The 22,044-nt window shown below is 42.3% G+C and overlaps 1 protein-coding gene across 4 annotated transcripts in view; it reads left to right on the plus strand.

The window, feature by feature from the left end:
- The first annotated feature begins 978 nt into the window (after positions 1-978).
- AEBP2 (AE binding protein 2) overlaps positions 979-22,044 on the plus strand; it is a 54,245-nt gene continuing 33,179 nt past the window's right edge. For 2 of the 4 annotated variants that reach the window (XM_042837697.1, XM_042837696.1), the window contains exons 1-2: positions 979-1,604; positions 20,537-20,744. In XM_042837697.1, coding sequence (XP_042693631.1) covers positions 979-1,604; positions 20,537-20,744 — 834 coding nt within the window. The remainder of the gene's footprint in view (positions 1,605-20,536; positions 20,745-22,044) is intronic. The other 2 variants (XM_042837699.1, XM_042837698.1) reach the window with 1 other exon arrangement.

Below are 22,044 nucleotides of genomic sequence, written 5' to 3' on the forward strand. Positions count from 1 at the left end.
ATATTAAAATGACTTTAATTGACAAAGTCTGTTCTGAAGTCTTGTATGTGATTGGTGATCATTCCTCTCATCCTTCTCGCTTCTCCATCTATTTTACTTCACATGGCAACATTCCCAACTCAGCGAATTTACCAGCCCTCACTCTTCCAACCCTCGGCCTGACTTTGTGTGGAAAATATTAACCAATTGCCTTAGTTTTAGCACATTTAACTCTCTGTTTTTATTTCCACTTTGGGCAGTGACGTGCATTTTGCATTCAGCCTCGGCCACGCCGCAGCCTGGAAGCTTCTTATGGCAAACGGAGGTGTGAGGCCGCACTACAGGCGGCCATCTCCTGATGGACGGCAGGACAATTCTTTTGCTTCTTTCTGCCAGTGCCACTGAAAACCTCTTTCCGTCCCCTTTGTGTCCCAGCCCAGCTCTCTCTTTTAGCGATTCTCACAGGGCAGAGTCACACACACTCCTTGTTGAAGGGCCTTTTTCCCTTCCCTTGAGAAGGCACGCCGTTCCTTATCCAGCCAACTCCGAAGCCTTCCTTCCCCACACTTCGCTCAGTTTTTCTCTTCGCCCCCGAGCCCGACGCCGTCCTGTGACTGCGAGTCTCGCCTCAGAGGCGGGGCGGCGAATGACGGCCGCCTGGCATCAACCCCCCCACCCCGCGCCCGGTGCCCGCCGGTGACGCTCAGCACACGAGACTCGCGCGCTCCGCCTTCCCGCAGGTTTTTGTCCCCGGGCGCCTTCCGTAGCGCGTGCGGCGGTGGAGGCTCGGGCCCCTCCTCTTTGCGGCTCGCGCCGCCGCGCGATTGTGCGGGTGAGAAGGGCGAGGGCGGGGGGAGCGCGGCCGCGCGCACACACAAACCGGGGCACGCGCGCACCGGCCGCGCGCACGCCACTGCGCGCGCCCGGCTCGGCTCGGCCCCGTTCGGCTCGGCTCGGCCCCGTTCGGCTCGGCTCGGCTCGCAGAGACTCGCAGGCGCCATGGCGGCCGCTCGCAGCGACATGGCGGAGCCGGAGGGGCTTCTTCCCGGCGAGGCGGCGGCCGCCGCGGCTGAGGAAGAGGAGGAGGCGGCGGCTACCCCCGCCCCCGCCGCCGGGGTCGGCTCCTCGTCGTCGCCTCCGTCCTCAGCGGCGGAGACGGAGTCGCTGCTGCTGCTGAACGGCGAGGCGGAGAGCATGTCGGAGCCCAGCCCGGAGAGCGCCAGCCAGGCCGGGGACGGGGAGGACGAAGACGAGGAGGAGGAGGAAGAGGAGGAGGAGGAGGGCGGCGAGGAGGAGGAGAGCAGCCTGGTGGGCAGCAGCAGCACGAGCAGCGGCTGCTGCAGCGACGAGACCCGCTCGCTCAGCCCCGGCGGCAGCAGCGAGGCCGACGCCAAGGAGGAGCCCAAGGGCCCGCGGGGCGGCCAGGAGGGCGGGCTGGGCCGCGGCGGCGGCGGCGGGAGCAGCTCCAGCAGCGTGTCCAGCGGCGGCGACGAGGGCTACGGCACCGGCGGCGGCGGCGGCAGCAGCGGCAGCAGCAGCTGCAGCGCCGCGTCGGGGGGGCGGCGGGGCAGCCTGGAGATGTCCTCGGACGGGGAACCGCTGAGCCGCATGGACTCGGAGGACAGGTCAGTGCCCGGTGCGAGAGGCCCGCGGGCGCCATGTCCCGGAGCCTCGCCCCGCCCGAGGGCCGCGGGGCTGTCAGGCCGGCGGAGGGGCGGCCGCGGGCCGCTCGCTGCCCGCCTGGCGCGCCGCGTGCTCCGGGCGGGGGCGTTCGGTCGCGCCGCGCCCCAGGGCCGCTCCGGTTCCGGAGGGATGCCGGCCGGGTTCTTTCGCCTCGTATCGTGCCTGCGGCTCGGGGCCGGGCGCTGTTACGCGGGCGCGCCGTACCTGCGGCCCCGCGGGTGTACGTGCTGCGGGCGGCGAGCTGAGGTTACCGCCGAACACACAAGGGAAGATCCCACCTTGCTGAAAGGAGCGAGGGAACGGCCCTTCGCCGGGGCTGAGCGTGTGCTGGATGAAGCCGGGCCCGGCCGTGTGAGACTTAGTCATTTTTGGATGAATGGTTTAATGCCAAACGCAGGTGGTTTCCGTAGGTTCTCTGCGTCTCGTTTTGCCGAGGCTCTAGCTTGAGGCTCGAGGGAAGGCACAGCCCGGTTCCCAGCTATCGTTCAGCCCGGAGGCTGGGCACTTCTAGGAGCACGGCTTGCTTGCTGGCTTTTTTGGGCGCGTGTAGTACAGACTAACGGAAAATAAGATGGAAAAAAGGGATGTAAGAGTGGAATACATCGGCTCCTTTACTAATAAGCGCTCCAGAATAGTTTTAGAAACTTCTTTTATTCTTTTCCTTTTCAATTTGGCTTTAAGGAAGCTTTGGGCTATGCTGTAGTTAGTACAAAAAATAGTAATCGTTACTTTTCTTAAGATAGTTTCCTTATTAAGTGTGAAGAGTTATCTGTTTTGGTACAGGTACGTGCTTTGTTTATATATTAGGTTAAATTTCAGTAGATGGGGAAACGCCCGTGTTGCAGGAGTGTGGCATCTCTGGGTCCAGCCTCATGTGTTGAATAAAAGCCCTGTGAGTCAGTTCCCCAAATCATGCAGAGCATCTGAAAGCCTTAGGAAAATTTTTTTTAAAAAGTCTGTTCTTTTGGTTTCTGCCTGACTTCTGAGACTTCAGGACTTGGGGGAGTTTTTCGTTCCAGGCTTGCTGTGAGGTAGGAAGGTGGCGGGGCTTTTCTTATTTTCTTTTTTTCTTTTTTCTCCTCTCTGTTTTCATGTGGATTTTTACATGAAATCACTCAAGTATGGGAGTAGTTTTCTGGAAGAACAGCAGGTTTGTTGTTGAGGTTTAGGGTCGTCATTTTTTGTTTTCTACAAAATCAAACTCTGAATCTCAATTTGTAGGTTAAGGAAATAACAGGAATCAGTTGCAGGGGTTTTTTGGCAGTGCAGCCCCATTACATCTTATACACTTCAGAGCTGGTGTACTAGTTTCTTTCTCTGTCATTGTTTTTGGGCTACTCTTTTTATAGTGGCACAATCAAATCTGCATGCGTGCTTTTCGTTGCTTCTTTCCTGTACCTTTGGAGCAGACGTAGTTGCGGGAGTGGGGGCCCTTTGTGTTCATTAGTTTTAAATCAGCACTGTGTTTTTGGTTTTAATCGTGCAAAGTTTCGTCTTCAGTGTCCACGCTGAACATACAGGGATGCTGAGAGGGAGTTTTGTATGGTAATTTCATAGCCTGCTGCTTCAGTTGGGTAGGAAGGGAGCCACACCACTCAGAGTGCCATTTCTTATTTCTGGTGATAGGAAGAAATCATTTTGATGACATTTCTTGCTGCAGTGGAGTAGACAGCAAAAACAATGACACCACATGTAGTCCAACAGGTCCCTCAGCCTATCGATCGAAATTATTGCTGCCCCTTAGAAACCAGCTGAGACATGATGTACATCCTTAAGCTGACCAGCTAGGCAGGCAGTTGCCTATGGTAGGGGAGGCACAGAAAAGCCTGAAGAGTGTGCGCTATGGGATGGTGGAGTATCTGGAAGGAGCTGGGTGCAGGTCAGATTTACAGGTAGTAACTGTGACAGAATGATATCTGTTCAGTGATATTCTCTATAAAACAGTACGCTGTACAGCACTCTGAGCTCTATTTTCTGCCTGTGTCCTGAACGGAGACTCCAGTTTTGTCACTGAAGACCTAGGGAAGTTGGCATCATCTTGTCTTGTAGACTGTTGTGTTGTAAAATTTCCTGTGAGAGAAGAAAGGATCTGAGGGACTTGAGTTCTTAGTCTTTGGTTAAACAAGAGGAAGGTGTGTTCAGTAGTGATTCTCCTGTTGTAGGTAGGTTTGCTAACATTTCATTCGGGTTATGCCCTGAGGCTTGGGATTTTTTTTTCTTGTTTCCTCTTTAGCAAATTTGAATAAATAAGAGGGTGTGGTGAGGGCCTGAAATTCCTTAAGTGATCAAATTCCTCTTTCAGTACGATCTTTATCGTTGTCTAATTTCAATGTATTGTCTGTCTTGTTTTGATTTGGTGTTATGAACTATGAAGTAAACTGCAGATGTGACGTTTGAGCAGGAGAATCTTGCATGCTATCAAGACATGACTGCTGTTCAGCTACTTCTAATACTAGTACTTTGAATCTATTTTGAGAGATCTGCCGAGAAAAGAGAATAAATAATTTGGAGTATTACTGTAGGAAATCTGTAGGTATTTGGAACGAAATAAAAACCAAATCTGATGTTGAATAATGATGCCTGAAACTTGAGTTGAATTTTGGTCAGCTTTTTTGAAATGCAGGTTCACTTGGTACTGCATTTCAAACCAGTTGCACCCCTGCCAACTCCCCTCTCCTCCCCGCTCCCCCCATAAAAACAAAAAAAGAAACCAAAAGATGACCCAAGAACAGAAACCAAAAAAGCAAACCGCACGCTGATATTTAGAATAACCAGGTGGCATTTTCTGCTCAGTGGTATTAGTAATGAGAGTGCAGTGCAAAGTCTGGAATGACTGCAGATATACTCATTGCATTTTATTCCTGGGATTCGAGCTGTGTTTCTACTGCTGTGCGAAAGTTTGCCCGCTGATTTTGAGTGAGCTCATATCTGCTGTCTCATTGATAAGAATCTGCTTAGTTCAGGTTGAGTTATCCTTCAGATAAAGATTAATATCAGCATGTGAATGTTGGTAATTTTTCCTGTGCCTTTCCTTAGCTTCAGACAAGCGTTGAAAGGATGGATGCCTTTCTGCTCAGTTCTCTGGAGCAGGACAGCTTCATACAATGCTGAGAAACATTTGATATGTCTTAAAAATCCAGAGGAATGATTCAGTTAATTACAGAAAAAGCTGAGTTTATCACTGGGGTGCAAAACTAGGCGTACGCGTATGCATGGATTTGGGTATGCATCAGCTGATGAATGCAGTGAAGGTGTGCCTGCAGCTCAGTGATGCATTATTGCTGAACTGTGAGATTTACTTAGAAATACTTAATGTTAGATTACTGAACTCAGTTAAATATTTTGTTTAGCAGAAAGTTTGTTATAGAAGTGCTATTAAATCTGAAATTTCACTGAAATTTTGTCTGATTTTATTTGATTACAATTCTAACAAAATGTGTAGCAAAAATTACTTCAGTAATGAAACTGCATGAAGTGTTGGTTTTTTTTTTTTTTTTTTTTACCTTGGTGAATTTCTCCTCCGTTTCCTCTGGTCTTTTGTTCTTAAATGATCTTCAGACTTTTTTAGAAGTTTATCCTTCGCTCCATGCTCTTACTGACCAAGCAAGAAGCGCTGGAAGAATACGTTCAGCCAGAGGTATTGCATGTGCTGTTTTGCTGACTGGTGCCCAAGTGCTTACTGACCAGCTGGTAGGACAGACTTAACAAGTTGTTGCTGGACCCATCTTTTCCTCAAGCACAGCCCTTCCTATTGTCCATCTTTTTCGCAGAGCAGCCAATTTTAGGTTTTATCACCTCTGTTGTTATTCACCAATAAAGTCAATTACTGGGAGGAACTGTCAGTATGACAGCTGAAACCTCAATTTTCTAAGAAACCTTACTAAAATACTATTCAAGGAAACCTAACTGAGCGTTAGACTTGTAGAATGCTTCTAGAAATGCTATTGTTCTGTCCCCATTTAGTAAGTGAGCAGCTCTTGATCTTGAAAATAGCCTTTTCAAGGAAGGTGGGTTTTTTTAGTAATAAAACTTGAGATTTTCCTTGGGTTTGTTCATTGTATGGAATGGAATGAGGCAGAGTGAAACTAACGTGCTGACTGGTGAGAGGCTGAGACTTGAAAAATCCAGATTCTAACCTTGGTGTTTTTTTTGTTTTTTTCCAACCTTATTTAAAATGAAAGCTTCTTCATGCTTTTAATATATAGATTGATCTTAAAATACCAGTACTTTAAGGATCTAAATACAATTCTTATGTAATGCTGTCTGTAGACCTTCAAAAGTGAATAATTTTCATGGCTGGGCAGGCAGCTACATGTGAATGGTAAGAGTGATGTTTATGAAGGCAGAACAGTAAAACTGAAATATCTTCAGGAAGGCATATGGTACTAATAAGTATGCTTCATGTATCTGTATGACCAGATTAGAAGATGCTTCAGTCCTCTCTGCTGCATAGTCTCACATGTTCCTATCCAGGAAGTGAAGAATCATTCATTAACGTGGCAAGGTGTTTAAGTCATTAATTTTTTTTAAGTGTATGTAATGCTGATGTGATACAGTGGGCTATAAAGACCTGAGATTCCAAAATTCTGCTGGATGTGTTGTGTCTGTATTTGTTGAGGTTATTTGCTTTCAAACGGTAAAGTAAAACTCCCGTTTCTGTAATTGTTCTGTTCAGGCACTGCAGAAAATAGCTTTTGACAGGAAGATAAACCAGCTTAGATATATTAAACAGGTAGTATCTTTATTACTAGAGACATTGCTTGATATAACTGAGTGGTTAACGTGAGGTCTTCTTGTGGACTAGATGGAAGAGGATGGAGTAATGAACTGTTGGAATATCATTTAAATACCCTTCACAGAATTTAAGAAAAATGTTGTCCTATTTAGTGTATAAGATAGGTGGTATTTGTGTGGATGTTCAAATCGAGCACGAGCCTGAGTGTTTTTTGTTTAAGTTTGTGACACCATAAAGTCTGGTAACTTTTCGATGTGGGTTTTGGTTGGGGAGCAACTTCAGGGAATTTCCCAGCAGTAGTGGAAGGAACTGCAGTGCTTTATTTGTTCTCTCTCCACTGCCCATTTAAGCTGTGCCTTGCGTGCAGCCTGAGCGTCCATTTGGCAGTGATGTGACATAATTCATTTCTGGAGTTACTCATCCATTGGTGAAGCTGACTTTCTGGGTGATGAAGTAAAAAATATTCCATTGTAGCCAGTGTTACTCAGATCTATGTGTCTTTCCAATAGCTTTAATATATTTACACCCTTTTTTTAATAACAAAACCAAAATGCCATTCACTTAGAGAACAGCGGTGGGGGAAGGAGCAATATACAAAGCTGACGTGGAAGAGAGCAGTATGGGAATAAGTATAAGCACAGTTGAGATATGGCAACGGTAGAGAAATTTGTTGCAGCGTGTAAAGTGTGGATGGGACTTGGAAGGGAGCAGATGCAGCATTGGAGGGATTTCCTGCAAGGCGAGAAAAGTGAGATGTGCTTTTTGTTATGTTTGGAGACAAATTGCGTGTAATAACTTGAGGAAAATGTGAGGTCTAAGCCTGCAGGAAGTGAGAAATCGGTATCTGCCATAAAGGAAGCAAATAACTGTGGGGAATCCTTGAAATAGATGAGAATGTAAACTCTGTTAACTCGTGCAGCAGTGGAAAACAGAGGAGAGCAAGGAACTTACTTGTGCAAATAGCAAGGCTTCCATTTTCTGTTTTTTTTTTTTTTTTTTTTTTTTTTTTTTTTTTTTTTTTTACAAGACTGGTTCATTTTCATCACTTTATGTGCCTGGTGCCCAAAGTTGTTCATGCTTAGAAAATGGATGTGTTTAGATATTTTTGTCTTAGAAAATGAAGTATTAACATTCCATATTATGCCTGCTATCTATCATTTGTTTTGCGGTGCATTAAAGCGGAGTTTGCCTTTCTCAGGTCATGATTTTGCAAAACTAAGAAATAAATCATCGAGGAAAGAAATGTGCAGCCTCTCAGTCAAAATGGTGTTGCTTCCCCCCTCCTCTCCCCCTGTTTTCTTAATTCCTCAGTTCTCTGTATACTAGAATGTAAGGTCTTAAATATCTTCTCCAAAACTTCTTCAGTTGATTGGTTTTAGTGGATGCTTTCATTAGCAGACTGTTACCTAAGGCACATGCAGAGTTCTGTGATAGTGATATAAAAGCAAAAGATTTGATACCATCATGAAAGTCATGTAGTCATGGGTGCACCACGTATAGTCACGCTAGTAAGTGTACTTTAATTAAAGAGTACAGCATGAAGACTCTCTGTACTTATTATTAATGTTGTTCCTTGCAGCACCTTGTGCAAATTACCAGTTCCCCTGTAAAATTGCAGTGAAGTCCTCATTTTGATTGTTACAGTTTATTTTGTTGTGTTTGTAACTCAGGCTCCAAATATGAAAGATCTTAAAGCCCAAAGAAAACAATTTAATTACCAGCAGTAAGCAGAGAATTTTAAGTGAGTTTTATTCGTTTCAAACAGAACTGCTTCTGTCACATCACAAGTAGATTTCCTGAGGCTGACTTGAATGCCAAACTGTAGCATAGATGAATTATACAAGTGGTACTTAATTCAGCGTCCAACAGAACGGAATCACACCTTCAGATCTTTCTGTTATGAACTGAGTCTGTTAGTGCAGTTCTGCTTCTCTAGTTTCTCTGCTTTCGATGCTTGATTACTACTTGACAGTTAGCAACCCTTCAGTGAAGTATGAAGTTGGTGCAGAAGGCTGCTGTGTCGGACTGTATCTTTCTCTAAGTCAAACCTGACCTGTCATAGGACGGGTAACTGAAATAGGAAGGGGAGTTTTGGCCTTTTTCTTTCTCTGTTCCTTTTGATGTATGCTTGTTTTTTGAGTTTTGTTGTTGGGGTGGGAATAGCCATCCTGAGGCTGGGAGAATGAAGCTGTTATGGTAACAACTGGTGGCATTTCTTTGACGTTGTACCTGAAGGCTTTTAACTTCTAGTACTGATTAGATGTAGTATTAAATATCATTCTCAGAAGTGGAAAGCACACATTTAAAACAAACAAACAAACAAAAAAAAAACCTCATTTAACTACTGAATGTGTTTTGGTAAAGATTTAAATTCCTAACTCTCCAAGGAGATGATCAAGTTGGAAATGAATGGTTTCCTAGAAATGAAAGTGTTACTTGTATCTTTAACATACAGCCACTTACAATTTCTAGATATATGTAATGCTTCTGCATATGTACTTGTTGCTGTCATATCACAAAACGTGTGTATTTAATCTGCTGTACTTCGTACTGCTCTTCTGACATTTTGCATTCTAGGTTTCCTCACTGTATTTGCTTTTGTTGATCTGCATGCTGCAGCTCAGGTGATAACCTGGATTTGTTCTGTAAATGCATGAGCCCAAATACTCTGTGGCTGACAATCTAAATAATCAAAGTAGGTGATCCAGGAGAGTGGAAGCAGCTCTGGAGAGGTGGTGATTCATAACACACTTTCTCAGCTGTGTTTTGTTTCCTGTACATGTTTGCTATTTTAAATTCCTTTGATTTCAGTCTTGAAGAGCTTTTCTACCTTCTCCCAGTCTAATACTGTTAAAATGAAGTGTTTGCAATACTGTTCCCTTTTCTTGGTATTTACACCTAATCTAGAAACAGTTTTACTCTAAAATTAGCAACTGCTTCAAGAAGAATTTCAAAACATGTTTTTAAATACTACCAGTTGTCATGCTGTACAGAATTCTCTCCTGACTGATGTATTTTCTCCTAGGTTGATTTCTTAGCAATATACCCATTCAGATGTTCAATAAATAGTTTTGCAGGCTTGTTTGTAGGATTGATGTATAGAATCACAGAATATCCTGGGTTGGATGGGATTCACAAGGATCACTGAATCCAAGTCCTAGCTCCGCACAGCACCATCCAAAATCCAAACGTTGTATCTGAAAACGTTGGCCAAAAGCACCTCGAACTCCATCAGCCTGGGGCAGTGCCCCTGACCCCCAGCTGCCCTCCCCTGACAGCTCCATGCCGTTCCCTCGGGCCCTGTCGCTGTCACACAGCAGAGCTCAGCGCTGCCCCTCCGCTCCCTGTGAGGAGCTGCAGCCGCCATCAGGCCTCACCTCAGCTCCTCTGCAAAACCCAGGGCCCTCAGCTGCTCCTCACACATCTTGCCTTCCAGACCCTTCTCCAACTTGAGTTGGGTCTCCTTTGGGTGCTCTCTCATAGTTTTATGTCCTTCTTATTTTGTGGCATACGAAACTGCGCACAGTGCTCAAGGTGAGCCAAAGCAGCACAGAACATTTCTTAGGTTTTTTTCCTTATGAGAAATTTGTGTCAGAATAACTTCACTTGTGTGAAGTATAGGTTGAATTGAAGAAAAGTCAAAGCATCCAAATGACTAAGGAGACAAGTGCTTCAAAGGGAGTTAGTGCTTTCTTAGCTCACGCAGGTTGGGTTATGGTCTTTCTCCTCCCTTCCATTCCCCTCCACATGTTCAGAAGTTGCCTTATGGTTTTCTTTTTACTTAAAGATAGAAAGACCCTGGAGGTGCTTTTGGAAAATGCTATGTCACTGAGTCCTACGCTTTTCTTTTACTATCTTTAGTGTTTTTAGAATGCACCTCTTACTTGCTAGGTTAATTCCCCTCGACTTTCACAAAATAATTTTGCTGACATCTACTGTTTTTTTTTCTGTGTGTGTGTGTGTGTTGATTAGGTTTTTTTTTCCTTGCCTCTGAACAGCTGTGGAGTTCTGCTGTCTGGTTATCAGTGGGCTTTGTGGTAGGAGTTGCTAAAACAGGTGTGAGTGGAAGATACTGACTTAAAGCACACTGATGGACTTATACTTCACTTAGTTCTGGGTTGTTTTCATCCATGCATTCTCATTTGTTGTTGCTCTGAGGACTGTCCTTCTCTTTTTAGCCATTTAGCATTCTGCAGTCTGTTTTGATTGTGATTTATGTGCATGCACTAGTATTTTATTACTGGTAGTAGGCTTCCTTAAATTCATAAACTGATGATTATCAGTTAAGAAATTATCTTGGATGTGTTCTATTTAAAGACAGTTAAAAACAACAACAAAAACTTGTTAGAAATGCAGGTGGCTCTATTTCCTGTCTGGTTTGAAGATTGTCTCTGGGTTACTTGCTGGATAAATGGAAGAGCAAGCAAACAAAATACAGGAGCTCCATAGCTTTATGGCATTTTTGTGCTGCAGACAAAATGTGTCCAATACAGTATGGGGAGCTGATTTGTTTATGGAACACAAATGTTCAATTTGGAGAATTAAATTGATAATTCTAGAAACTTAGTAGTAGAAGCATATGCGTTGCTTGTGTAAATCAAACTCACCAAAGACAGGAAGGAGAACAAAAAAGATCAGGTGAGTGTTCAAGTTCACGGTTCTTCTGTCTCATGGTATTCTCTCATTTTGTGAGCTGTTTCAATCTCACTTTTAACTTGGCGTAATCATTTGGAGATCATAACACAATGAAATCTAAGTCTGCTTGGACGCATGTGTATGGCTGTGCTTAGCACTGTGTTTTAGTGAATACTGATAATCCTGATTTTTGATGTTCTGATAGAATAAGCACTGTGAAGAGGTTGGCAGTGAAGTTTACTTAATATTCCTTGGAAGTCAGCAACAGTTGAATCTTAATGCAGAGCCATTTGAATTTATTCTTACTTGCTTCTGACTCAAGGGCCAATTTAGTAATTTGGGGTGTTGAGCAGTACTGAGGTCAGTTGTACCTCTAAAGTTGTCTCCTGCTTCAGGTTTTTGCACCTTTGATCTACACATCCTATTGTTGAAAACAGAAGATGAAATAAGAGTTAATCACGTGATGCTACTTGGGAATGTATCATTGCTCCTGTGTTTGGAAATGATAGGTATGTTAGGGAAAAAATCCTAAGGCAGTTGCTTGAGTTTTCTGTCAAGGTTAGGAGCTCAGGATTGATCACTTGCTCGTTTTCAAGCTTTGTGAGGATTTGTCTTCACTAATATATTGATTACATAGGAAGTCTGTAGGAAATAATGTAAATAACGTCTGAATTTGTTGGCTTTAAAAAAGCAGAGAAGCTGCTGTGCGGTCTGTTCTGTGCCCCAGACTTCTACTTGTTTTGGAAAGGTTGGGAAGCTTGTGAACCTTTTCTCTCTTGACTTTTCCTAGCAGCATGAAGGCGATGTAGAGCTCTGATGTGTCACTAAGAGCCTCAATTTTTTTTCCTTTCAGTTTTTGTTTTGTTTTGATTTGGCATTTGTAATTGAATGATCTGGATTGATGCTGTTTGTTTTGTTTTGGGATTAGTACCTAATTGTGATTTGGTCTTTCACATTGTAAAAGCTTTTCTTTTGGAATTCCAAGTTTTAACCCTTGAAGCTGTTGTAAGAAACCTCTGCTATTTGGTTTCCATTATTCTGAGTGATTTTGTTTGTTTGTTTTTCCTCTGAGTTTTCCAGTTGAATCCTCTTTAAGCTTCCTTCATGTGGATCAGGACAAAGTAGTTGAAGCTTCGTGTAGAAATGACAAGGTATTTCACAGGCTAGTGAAGCTAAATAAATTAGCGGGGTGTTTTTTATCCTTAAAATATTCACCTACTTCCAGTGAGATGTGTAGTATTTGGATTCTTGAATGCTAATTATGCTTTCATCTAGTCAGGGGCAATCTTCTGTAGATTTGATGCTTTACGACTTGATCAGCACTACGTATTTTAGAAGATTAATCGGTCACATTTAGCGTGGCTTGATGGCTGCTCTGTGGTGTTGGTTTTAGCAATGCTGTGGTGTATGTTCCCTGAAATGTGTGTTGGTTTTAAAATTACTGTGTTGCAAGATGAGATTATTTATGATAGGAACCATTAAAGTCATTTCCCTTGATGTTAGCTGCGATCATCTGGGTCCTTTTTGCTTACGTACTGAACATCTGGGGACTGGATGCTGAGCATTCTCAGTGGAGGTACTGTAACTCTGCAATGAGCTCCTGTTGATCAGACAGAACTGCTTGTTGACCCTCAAGGGCCTGGTGTAAGGCCCATCTGTTAGGTCTGAATTTTGCCTGAGGGAAGGTTACTTCAGTTAAGGTCTGTGGGGAATATGGGTAGCAGACATTAAAAATATAGTTGTAAATTGATTGGGCTTTTGTGCATGTGCTTGGTACCCGGTGGCTAATGGGGTCTCGCAGAAAGTGAAAATGCAGTTATGCTGTTCTTGCTGCTTCTGTTTTTTTTTTTTTTGTTGATACTATTTCTAAACCCCTACTGTCTGTTGTTCTGAAAGATTAACCAAAAAAAAAAAAAAAAAAGGGGGGGGGGGGGCGGGGGGAGAAATTGGGGCATTTCATTCATTAAATTCAATAGAAGGGATTACTTGCAGTTGTGAGGAAATCAATCAACTCAGAGAGCTGAGTGTGTGTCAGGAATGATGTGCAATACACCATTTTTTGTAGTGCATTAAATCACAGGCTCATTATATTTTCATTCGCATTTAACTGTACACAGCAGTTAGTGCCCAAATGTGCATGTGGTAAGTTATGTGGTTTGAAATATGTGCATTTTAAATTGGGATGAATTTGGAGATTTTTTTCTCCTCAAAAGGAAATACTTGTACTTACGCAATTCCAACAATAGCTTAATTTTGTTCAGATCCTTAAAGGAGAGTAATAATCTAAAATTGGATATCCTAGAAAAAACCTTGTGTGTTTTTAATAATTGCTGCTCTATTTATTATTGCTAATGTTTCAGTCTCAGGATTGTTTCTAAACACGGTTTGGACTGAATTAATCAGTTAGATGCATTTGATTCACATTCAGCATAGATTGTGCAGGTATGAACGTTTTAACATGAAAGTGATGCTTAAATAAATGTCTTAATACATCCTCATTATCAGCATGATTATTTTCAGCTAAAATGTAAAAATAAGACCTCCAACAGTGCCTTTGAGGTAACGATTCCTTTAGTTAAGCTTATGTTAATTGTGTTGCTTAATGAACACACTTTAAATATCAGTTTCATTTCCAAGTTGCTGGCCATAATAAAGGAAAAAGGTTCAGCTCTTCTGAGAAGATGCAGTACTTTCCGTTCTACCTTGGTACATCTGGAAGGCATTGTTTGCCAGCACTGGTGAAATTAGGTGTTGGTGTAGAGAGGCGATTTGGAACAGCATTCAGTTCTTGCCCCTAGGGCTGTGATTTTAACTTACGGTTCATTCTGGTGCTTGGATTAGGATGAAAGTAGGGAAAAACAGTCTGGAAGACTACGTTGTGCTCGCTGTAACAGTTTTAAATTTTAGTAATTAGTCAGTCTTTTGAACGATGCTTCTTAAAAACAGCTATTGTGTATGCAGGCTCTCTCCAGCAGTGACTGTTTTTGATGCTCTATTGTTAGGGATGACCCCTGAGTTGAACTCTCTGAAACTCAAATGTCTAATGTTCTTCATCAGGCTATGGTCTATAGATCCATTACAATAGAGCTGAAGCCTGCTTACAGCTCGGGAGCAAACCCAGACCTGTCTGTCACTAGCAATAGGGGAATGCCACAAGCGCTTAAGTTGAACTAGTGTCATTCTGCTTTGATAGTGGCAGTCAGGATTTAAACAGATCTCGCGGCTGAGGAGAAAGGACTTAGAGGGGAGAAAAAAAGAACTGGGAAAAAATTGTTTTCAATTTCTTAGCTACAGTTTGTTTCAATATCTTTTCTTTACCTTTAGTTTACCAGAATGTCTTCCTTCTTTACTTTGTGCTGTTCTCTCTGACGCATATTGTTACGCTCTCACACGCTCTGCGGATATTAAAGGAGAGAGCAGAAAGAAAGTGGTGCCGAAGGAGATGTACTTACCACTACTACCTTCCCTTTTGTTATGGAACTTTTTCTACACAGCGTGATCCAAGGTCAGATTGGATTGGAAAGCCCTATTCAGGGGTTGAAAGATACACAGACGCTGCTGTAGTAGTCCAGCCCTGTTTGGGCTGGGTTGATGTCAGGACTCTAGTGGGCTAGGCAGAAGTGGGCTAGGCAAAAAGATGGAATGTGTGCAGGCACACATTGCTCTCATGCCCTTTCTGAGATCCCAGTAAATAGTAGGTAAATCAGCAGGCTGAGGAAAAAATGTTGCAATTAAATCTTCATAGACTTAAGCAGCAGCCACAGTTCTGTTTACGAAACCCATCATCGTTTTTCTCCTTGATCTTGAAATAGCAATTGAAAGGCAAGTGGTCTTCCGAGTCAGTGTTTCCCTGATGTGATGTATCTACAAACTTTATTTGAAAAGCTTCTTGATATTTTCTCAATGTTTGGCCTACTAGACAAAATGTGCATGTACTTCTGCTGTACAGAGCACGCCAGAGAGGAAAGATGTTGCTGGTCTTTCATTGATTCTCTTCATTGTCTCTCCTGACTGACCCAGAACTCACTAAGTGAGATGGAATAAAAGTTTGAGTTCTTTTTTTTTTTTTTTAAATTATTGGAGTACTGTTAGGCAGCTGATAACCTAAAATTGATTGCTTTTGGAGGTACAAAATAAAAAGACTATTTGAGGGTTTTTTTACTTGGTTAATTTTAGAAAAGGCATGTCAGAGCAGTGTTTCTTGCTTTTTAGGGGAGCTTGTTGAGAGAACAACCAGAAAATGATCCCTTATTGTGTGACCCTGATGATTTTGTTTTTAAGCAATTAAGCTGTTTAGGCCCTGTTACAGCACTGTTCATCTATACTTTTAATGTCTTAGTTACGCAAGCTAGAAGAAGGGAATGACTTCCGTTAAATGAGGTACTGACCTACTATCACCAAGCTGGATTTCAGTTCCTTTTTACTTTGTCTTGCACACACTGAAGAACTGTAGTCCAATGTAACACTTGAAGATAAACTTCCAAGAAATTCTATATGCTACTTGTTTTGAAATGCTATGGGCAACCTTCTTTTTGTCCCAGTTCTTCTAATACTTAATTTTGATAGCAGCCATTGAATAATCTAGGTTGGGAAAGACCTTCAAAATCATCAAGTCCAATGGTCAACCTGATTTAGCAAGTCCCACCACTAAAATATGTCCCTTAGTGTCATGTCCACACCTGTCTTAAATACCTCCAGGGATGTAATTCTAATCTGTTAGCCTTTAGCAAGCACTTAGGCTATTAGAGCTAAACAAAGCAACATTAACTATTACAATCAGATTAGCTTTCTAAGTGTTGCTGATTTCTTGTGTCATTAACACACCTATTTATCATAGTATCTTTTGCTGGATCAGTATCACTAGTTCCAGCTCTTGCATATTTTTCTTCAGAATTAAGGATAGTTTCTACAAGTAGAACAGCATTTTGAAGATTAAAAAAAAAAAAAAAAAGAAAGAAACCCTTGAATTTGCATTTCCTGATCTGTAAAAATGAAGAGACCTGTGGTTTTGTATTGTCAAGTCCGTGTTTGTTGTGTTGCACTTAGGACATCAGTAGCTGTCTCATGCTGTAGGTTGCTCAATTAATTTTTGTATTACAGCTTAGCGAAATTCTTCAGATTGCATGCTTGTGCAACCAAACACACGTATGCAGATGGTGCGTACTTTGTCCTTCATAGAATTTGTACTGGGTTGTGTTTCTTGTTATTTTCACCTTTCAGACCAGGCTTTAGAAGCAGTGAACCTTTGAGAGAACCATGCTGAATAATCGTTGTAGGTCTGTCCTGGTTATCAGGTCCATACCCCCTCTTAGACAAGTGTTTGGCAATGCCTGTGTGTAGTGTTTTTGAGAATGGTCCTAATGCTTGCAGTGGATATAGAAAAATGGACTCGACTGTACAAATCTTGGAAGCTTTAGATCCTGTTTAAAACATGGATAAAACTCCATACTTTAGTACCTGTCAAGCATGATAAAGTTAGGGTTATTTGTCTGCTTGAAATGATCTGAAGAAGCTATTGCATTAATAGGGCACCTGTAGTGCTTTGCTGTCCTTAATTAAGCAACTCCCTGTTGGAACCACAGGTCAGTGTCACGGTGCTATATTCAGAATTGGTCAGGCTATGTGCCATCTCATATGCATTCAAAACTATTTCTGAATGCTGATTTTGAGAAAATTTTAGGATAGCTCCACAGAATCACCCGGGTTGGAAGGGACCTCAAGGATCATGTAGTTCCAACCCCCCTGCCTAGCAGGGCCACCAAACACACACATTCAGATCAGGTTGCCCAGGACCCCGTCCAACCTGGCCTTGAACACGTCCAAGGACGGGGCATCCACAACCTCCCTGGGCAGCCCGTTCCAGGGCCTAACCACTCTCCTTGTAAAGAACTTCCCCCTAACATCCAACCTAAATCTTCCCTCCTTCAACTTGGATCCATTTCCCCTAGTCCTGCTGTTGTCAGCCCTTTTGAAGAGTTTACTCCCCTCGTGGGTGTAGGTTCCCTTCAGGTATTGATAGGCTGCAATGAGGTCACCCCGCAGCCTTCTCTTCTCCAGGCTGAACAAGCCCAACTCCCTCAGCCTGTCCTCATAGGGGAGGTGCTCCAGCCCCCTGATCATCTTAGTCGCCCTCCTCTGGACCCTTTCCAAAATCTCTATGTCTTTTATCTCTATAAATCTCTAGCTCCAGAACTTGGATGTATTGGAGGAAAGGTATGTTATTAAGTAACTTTATTTTTCTTCACAGAGTCATAGGGATTGGAAGGGACCTCTGGAGATCTTCCAGTACAACACTTCTGCTAAAGCAACTTCCCTACCATAGGTTGCACAGGAAAGTGTCCAAATGGGTTTTGAGTGTATCCAGAGGAGGAGACTCCAGAACTGCTCTGGGCAGCTTGTTACAGTGCTCTTGTCACCCTCACAGTAAAGAAGTTTTTCCTCATGTTCTGATTGAACTGTCTGTGTTCCAGTTTGTGCCCCTTGCCCTTTGTTCTGTTGTTGGGCACCTTCAAAAAGAGCCTGGCCCCATGCACTGCATTCCTGCCTATCTCCAGGCTGAATATAGCCCCAGGTCTTGTAGCTTTTCCTCCTGAGGACATGCTCCGGACCCCTCGTAACCTCTGTGGTCCTCCACTGGACCCTCTCTAGAAGTTCCCTGTCTTCTTGACCTGAAGAGCCCAGAACTGAACACAGTACTCTAGATGTGGCCACACTTGAACAGAGTAAGGAGGAGGATCACCTCCCTCAACCTGCTGGACATGCTCTTTTTAATCCACCCCAGGATACCATTGGTGGTCTTAACCACAAGGGCAGACTGCGGGCTGTCAGTAGTTTTTGCTTTCATAACCTGATTTTACAGATTTTACTTTCAGGAATAACTTTTGGCATAGGTAGCAGATAAGGAAGGTGGAAATGTCAGTCTCCTGGTACATCTATTACAGACCTGGCATTGGGGGAAAAATGTGATTGCTTGCAACGTACTTTATACTTAAAGATTGGTATCTTCCTAGAGGGATGCTAACAACTGTTACTAGTATTTTGTAATAAGAGACTCTTAGCATTGTTGAGCCTGTAGGTTCAAGTCAGCTCTAGTTGAATTTTTGGAACGTTCTGGTGATTATAAATTAGACTTATGAGAAAAGACAGAAACATGGAACAGGTTCAAAACCGTATCTGTAAGCTTCTGTTGGCCACTTTTGCTTTATCACTGTGAGCCTGTGTTATGAAAGGAACCAAGGTTACTGTGTGTACAGAAGAAAGAAGATGGGGTGAGATATGGGGCATGGAAAGCTGTACTTTTTCAGGATATAGAAAAAGGAACAAAATAAATAATGGGCATGTGGAAAAATGTCATGTAGCAGAAAGAAACCAGTGTGGCTTTCATGGGGAGAAGGCACGCCTTGTAAGGGGTTAGGTCTTTTTTTTTTAAATTGAAAAATAGAAGATGGTATTTATATAATATTTAGCAAATTCATGTTTAATAGACTTCTATAAAAACGAAAACCTGTTGTCGAGGTCTCAAGAACTTTGCTTTTTTTTTTTTTTTTTTTTCCCCCTAAAGGTATTGCTCAGGATATGTTCTAACTGGAAAGCTTTCTAAAGGGAGTCTGTTATAACTAAAGCATGACATTTGATATTGACAAACGCGATGAAATGCCTATGGTTGAGGAGGGGAAAAATACAAATAAGGGAAATTAGAATTTTGAAATTGGGAAAAAGATGCTAGCTAGCAGTGACTAAAGGAAAAAAGAGGTATGATGAAATGAGTTTCCTAGGCCAGGTTGGATGGGGCCCTGGGCAGCCTGGTCTAGTATTAAATGTGGAGGTTGGTAGCCCTGCCCGTGGCAGGGGAGGTTGGAGATTCATGATCCTTGAGGTCCCTTCCAACCTGGACCATTCTGTGAAATTATTTTAAAGCAAAAGAAAAGATGTGCTGGTAATATCTTCTAATTTTGAATAATGGTGCAGTTTTTTTTGTTTCATCCATGTCAAAATATGTTATAGAATGGTAGTGAGTATGGCATCGGAAATGTGGAACAACATTTCTTTTAAAGTATTTTATTTTTTCCTTGCATTTTACTCAAGACTGAGTAAGGACTTATGTAAAGACACTGAAGTAAATATCAGTGCCATGTACTAGGCTGTACTAGAGAAGGTGCATCTATTAGGTCAACAGAAGTAGTTCTTCCTCTTTACCTGGAACATTTGAAACTGCTTCTGGATTGCTCTATTTGAGCAGATGCCTCCAAGATAGTGATGTACTGGAGTGCATCCAGTGGAGTGCCCCCAAGCTGGTTAGAAAGCTGAAGTAAATGCTGTGCATGGAGAGGCTGAGAGGTTGTGTTTCTTCAGTTTTAGAATAAGAATGGGAGGGTTATTGCTGTTTTATTACTGATAAGGAATGTATAGCAAAGGAGAAGCTGGAGTTGTCAACTGTAAAGCGAAGAAGATGGCAACAAACTGAAGTTGCAACACTAGGGAATCTAATGAGATGTTAGGAAATTATTCACTTTTTCCACAGTGGGGTTAATCAGATGTTTGGAAAAACATTTTAGAAAGGTAGCAGAAACTTCAGGCTTTGAAAATACCCATTAAAAAGTTAATTGTAGAAGGCCACGAGCAATCTTACTTGCTTGTATTTGAGCAGGAAATTTGACTAAGTAGCTCCCTGAGATCCTTTCAAAGATGAGCTGTCCTCTAATTCCGTGGCTTTATGGAAGACAAACATGAAGGGTTCTAAAAGGTAATGAGTCTGTTTACTAGGTTAAAAAAAAGGCATGTCTGTAGCTATTTAATTTTTATCCAGAAGCAACATCCGTCTACCTCTAACATGGAAAGAGCACTTCAGGTTTTTTTTTTTCTGGTCCAGTTTCATTCTCGGCTCTGTATCTGGCATGACACATAACAGACCATCCGATAAAAAGTGACCCTGCTGTCCATGTTCCTACAGTTGCTGCTAACGTGTTTGCAAACTACTTCCCCAGCCTTCCCCACATCCCCTAAAAAAAAAAAAAAAAGCTGCCAAACCAATAACCCAAAACAAGGTCAAATCATTAATTTACTCAACGCATCTGATAGACATGCAGACTACCAGACCAAATAATTAAGTGTGGGAGTCTTCAGCATCCTGTAAAACTTCAGGGTCATTTGTGGTTATAGGTGTAGATACATCTCTGGTCTGACCACACATGCTTTCCCCTCATCCACTGAGTAAAAGTAAGGAGTGAGTGATGTGGCTTAGAAGTAGCTGCAACCACACAAGATTTTCTGGCAAGTTATTGAGTGGGGAAGAACTTTCCGGCCCTCTCGTTTGTTGCTGCTGTCTATAAGTTATACAGTACAGTGATAGTGGCTATTTTCTGACTAAATGCTTTGTTCAAGATGATGAACCATAATAAATAAATGTGTAAGATATCCTTTTTGACCTAAATGAATCTGATGCAGTGCCATAAAGGTTAATGGAACAAATAAAGTTTGTAACAAACACGAACTTTCTTCTTACAGCATAAGCAGCACTATTATGGACGTAGACAGCACAATTTCCAGTGGACGTTCAACTCCGGTGATGATGAATGGACAAGGAGGTCCTGCCTCCTCTGCAAAAAGCATTGCTTATAACTGTTGCTGGGATCACTGCCACGCTTGCTTCAGCTCCAGCCCGGATTTGGCAGATCATATTCGCTCCATACATGTGGATGGTCAGCGAGGAGGGGTTTGTGTTCTTTCTTTTCTTCCTTAGTTACTGATATTGCACTTCTTAATGACAGTAGTAATTTTATGTTATAAAATATCTATTCTGTAGCTAGTGACAACTGAGGTTAGGCCCTCAGCAATGTGGCATTGGGTATTGAGCTGTTGTGTTCTACACAATTCGCTCTATTTTTCCATTCTATGGTTTTGTTTGAATGGGTAGCTTTAAGAAAATATGTTCTTAATAAAATAATTGAATCTATTGAATTTTTAATAGGTTTAGTAACTTCTCAGCAGCCTGAAATGCTGGTTTATATAGAAATACTTGGAATTAATTTTCTTGGAACTTCTAGTGTATGTGTTGCTGCATGTTAACTCAGGCTAAGTCACATCTTGATTATTTTTACAAATGGGAGTCCTGTTAGTAATAAAATATACATGGATAAATATAAGACAGAAGTAAGATGGGTTGTTTTGGGAGTACAAGTCCTAGCAAAACAGTTCTGTTTGTACTGACGGCAGGTCTTACATCTTCAATGTAACTGCATCTAGTATTTTTTTTAAATTGAAGTACGTATTTCAGTTTAATACATGGTTAAGTGATGTGGTTTTGGTAGGTCTCACAATTTTAAGGTTTTAAATAATATCCAAGTGGTGTAATATTAACTCTGTACTTCTTTAATTGGGTCACAGTGGTGGCTGTGACTCATTGGCTGCATTTAGCTAATGTTATTTGTTATGACTGAACTTTCAGCTTGATATTCAGTGACTTTTTTTCAGTCCAAACTCCAGGCAGAATCATCTGACCGATGTGCCAACTTGTTAGTCACCCATAAGATAGACTTTGTAATTCTATTTGTAGGTTTACAAAAGTGTTACGTGTGTCCTGGATGAAACAATTAAGTGGATGAGATGTATCCGTATCCTGTGGAATTTCATGTAAATGCATCTTTGGTGACCTTTGTCCCACCCGTGACCCCTTTTCATTGCTCAAGAAGAGATTGAAAATCCGGAAAAATGTTCTATGCTGTATTTGTGTGTTTATGTTCAGTGTGGTGTGATTTGTGGATATTTTTACTTAGAAAATGCCACTGTATTCATCTTTTTGAAAGAGACAGCTGTAGGTAACGCTGTGTGCCTGATTACTGTGTTCAGTTTGCACTAGTTTTATTCCCCCCGGTGGAGTTGATTTATTTGTTGTAAAGTTTCTCCACTGGATGCTCTGGCAGGAGAATGATGTTTTCTTCCAAGGATTGGTTCGCCATCTGCTGGTGAGGCGGTTAAGTGGTGCATGTTCTTGGGGGTTTCATTGGTTTTCAAAA

The sequence above is a fragment of the Centrocercus urophasianus genome, unplaced genomic scaffold (genome assembly GCF_019232065.1).
Source record: "Centrocercus urophasianus isolate 14NV4802_14NV808 unplaced genomic scaffold, USGS_Curo_1.0 seq_73, whole genome shotgun sequence".
Classification (NCBI taxonomy): Eukaryota; Metazoa; Chordata; class Aves; order Galliformes; family Phasianidae; genus Centrocercus; species Centrocercus urophasianus.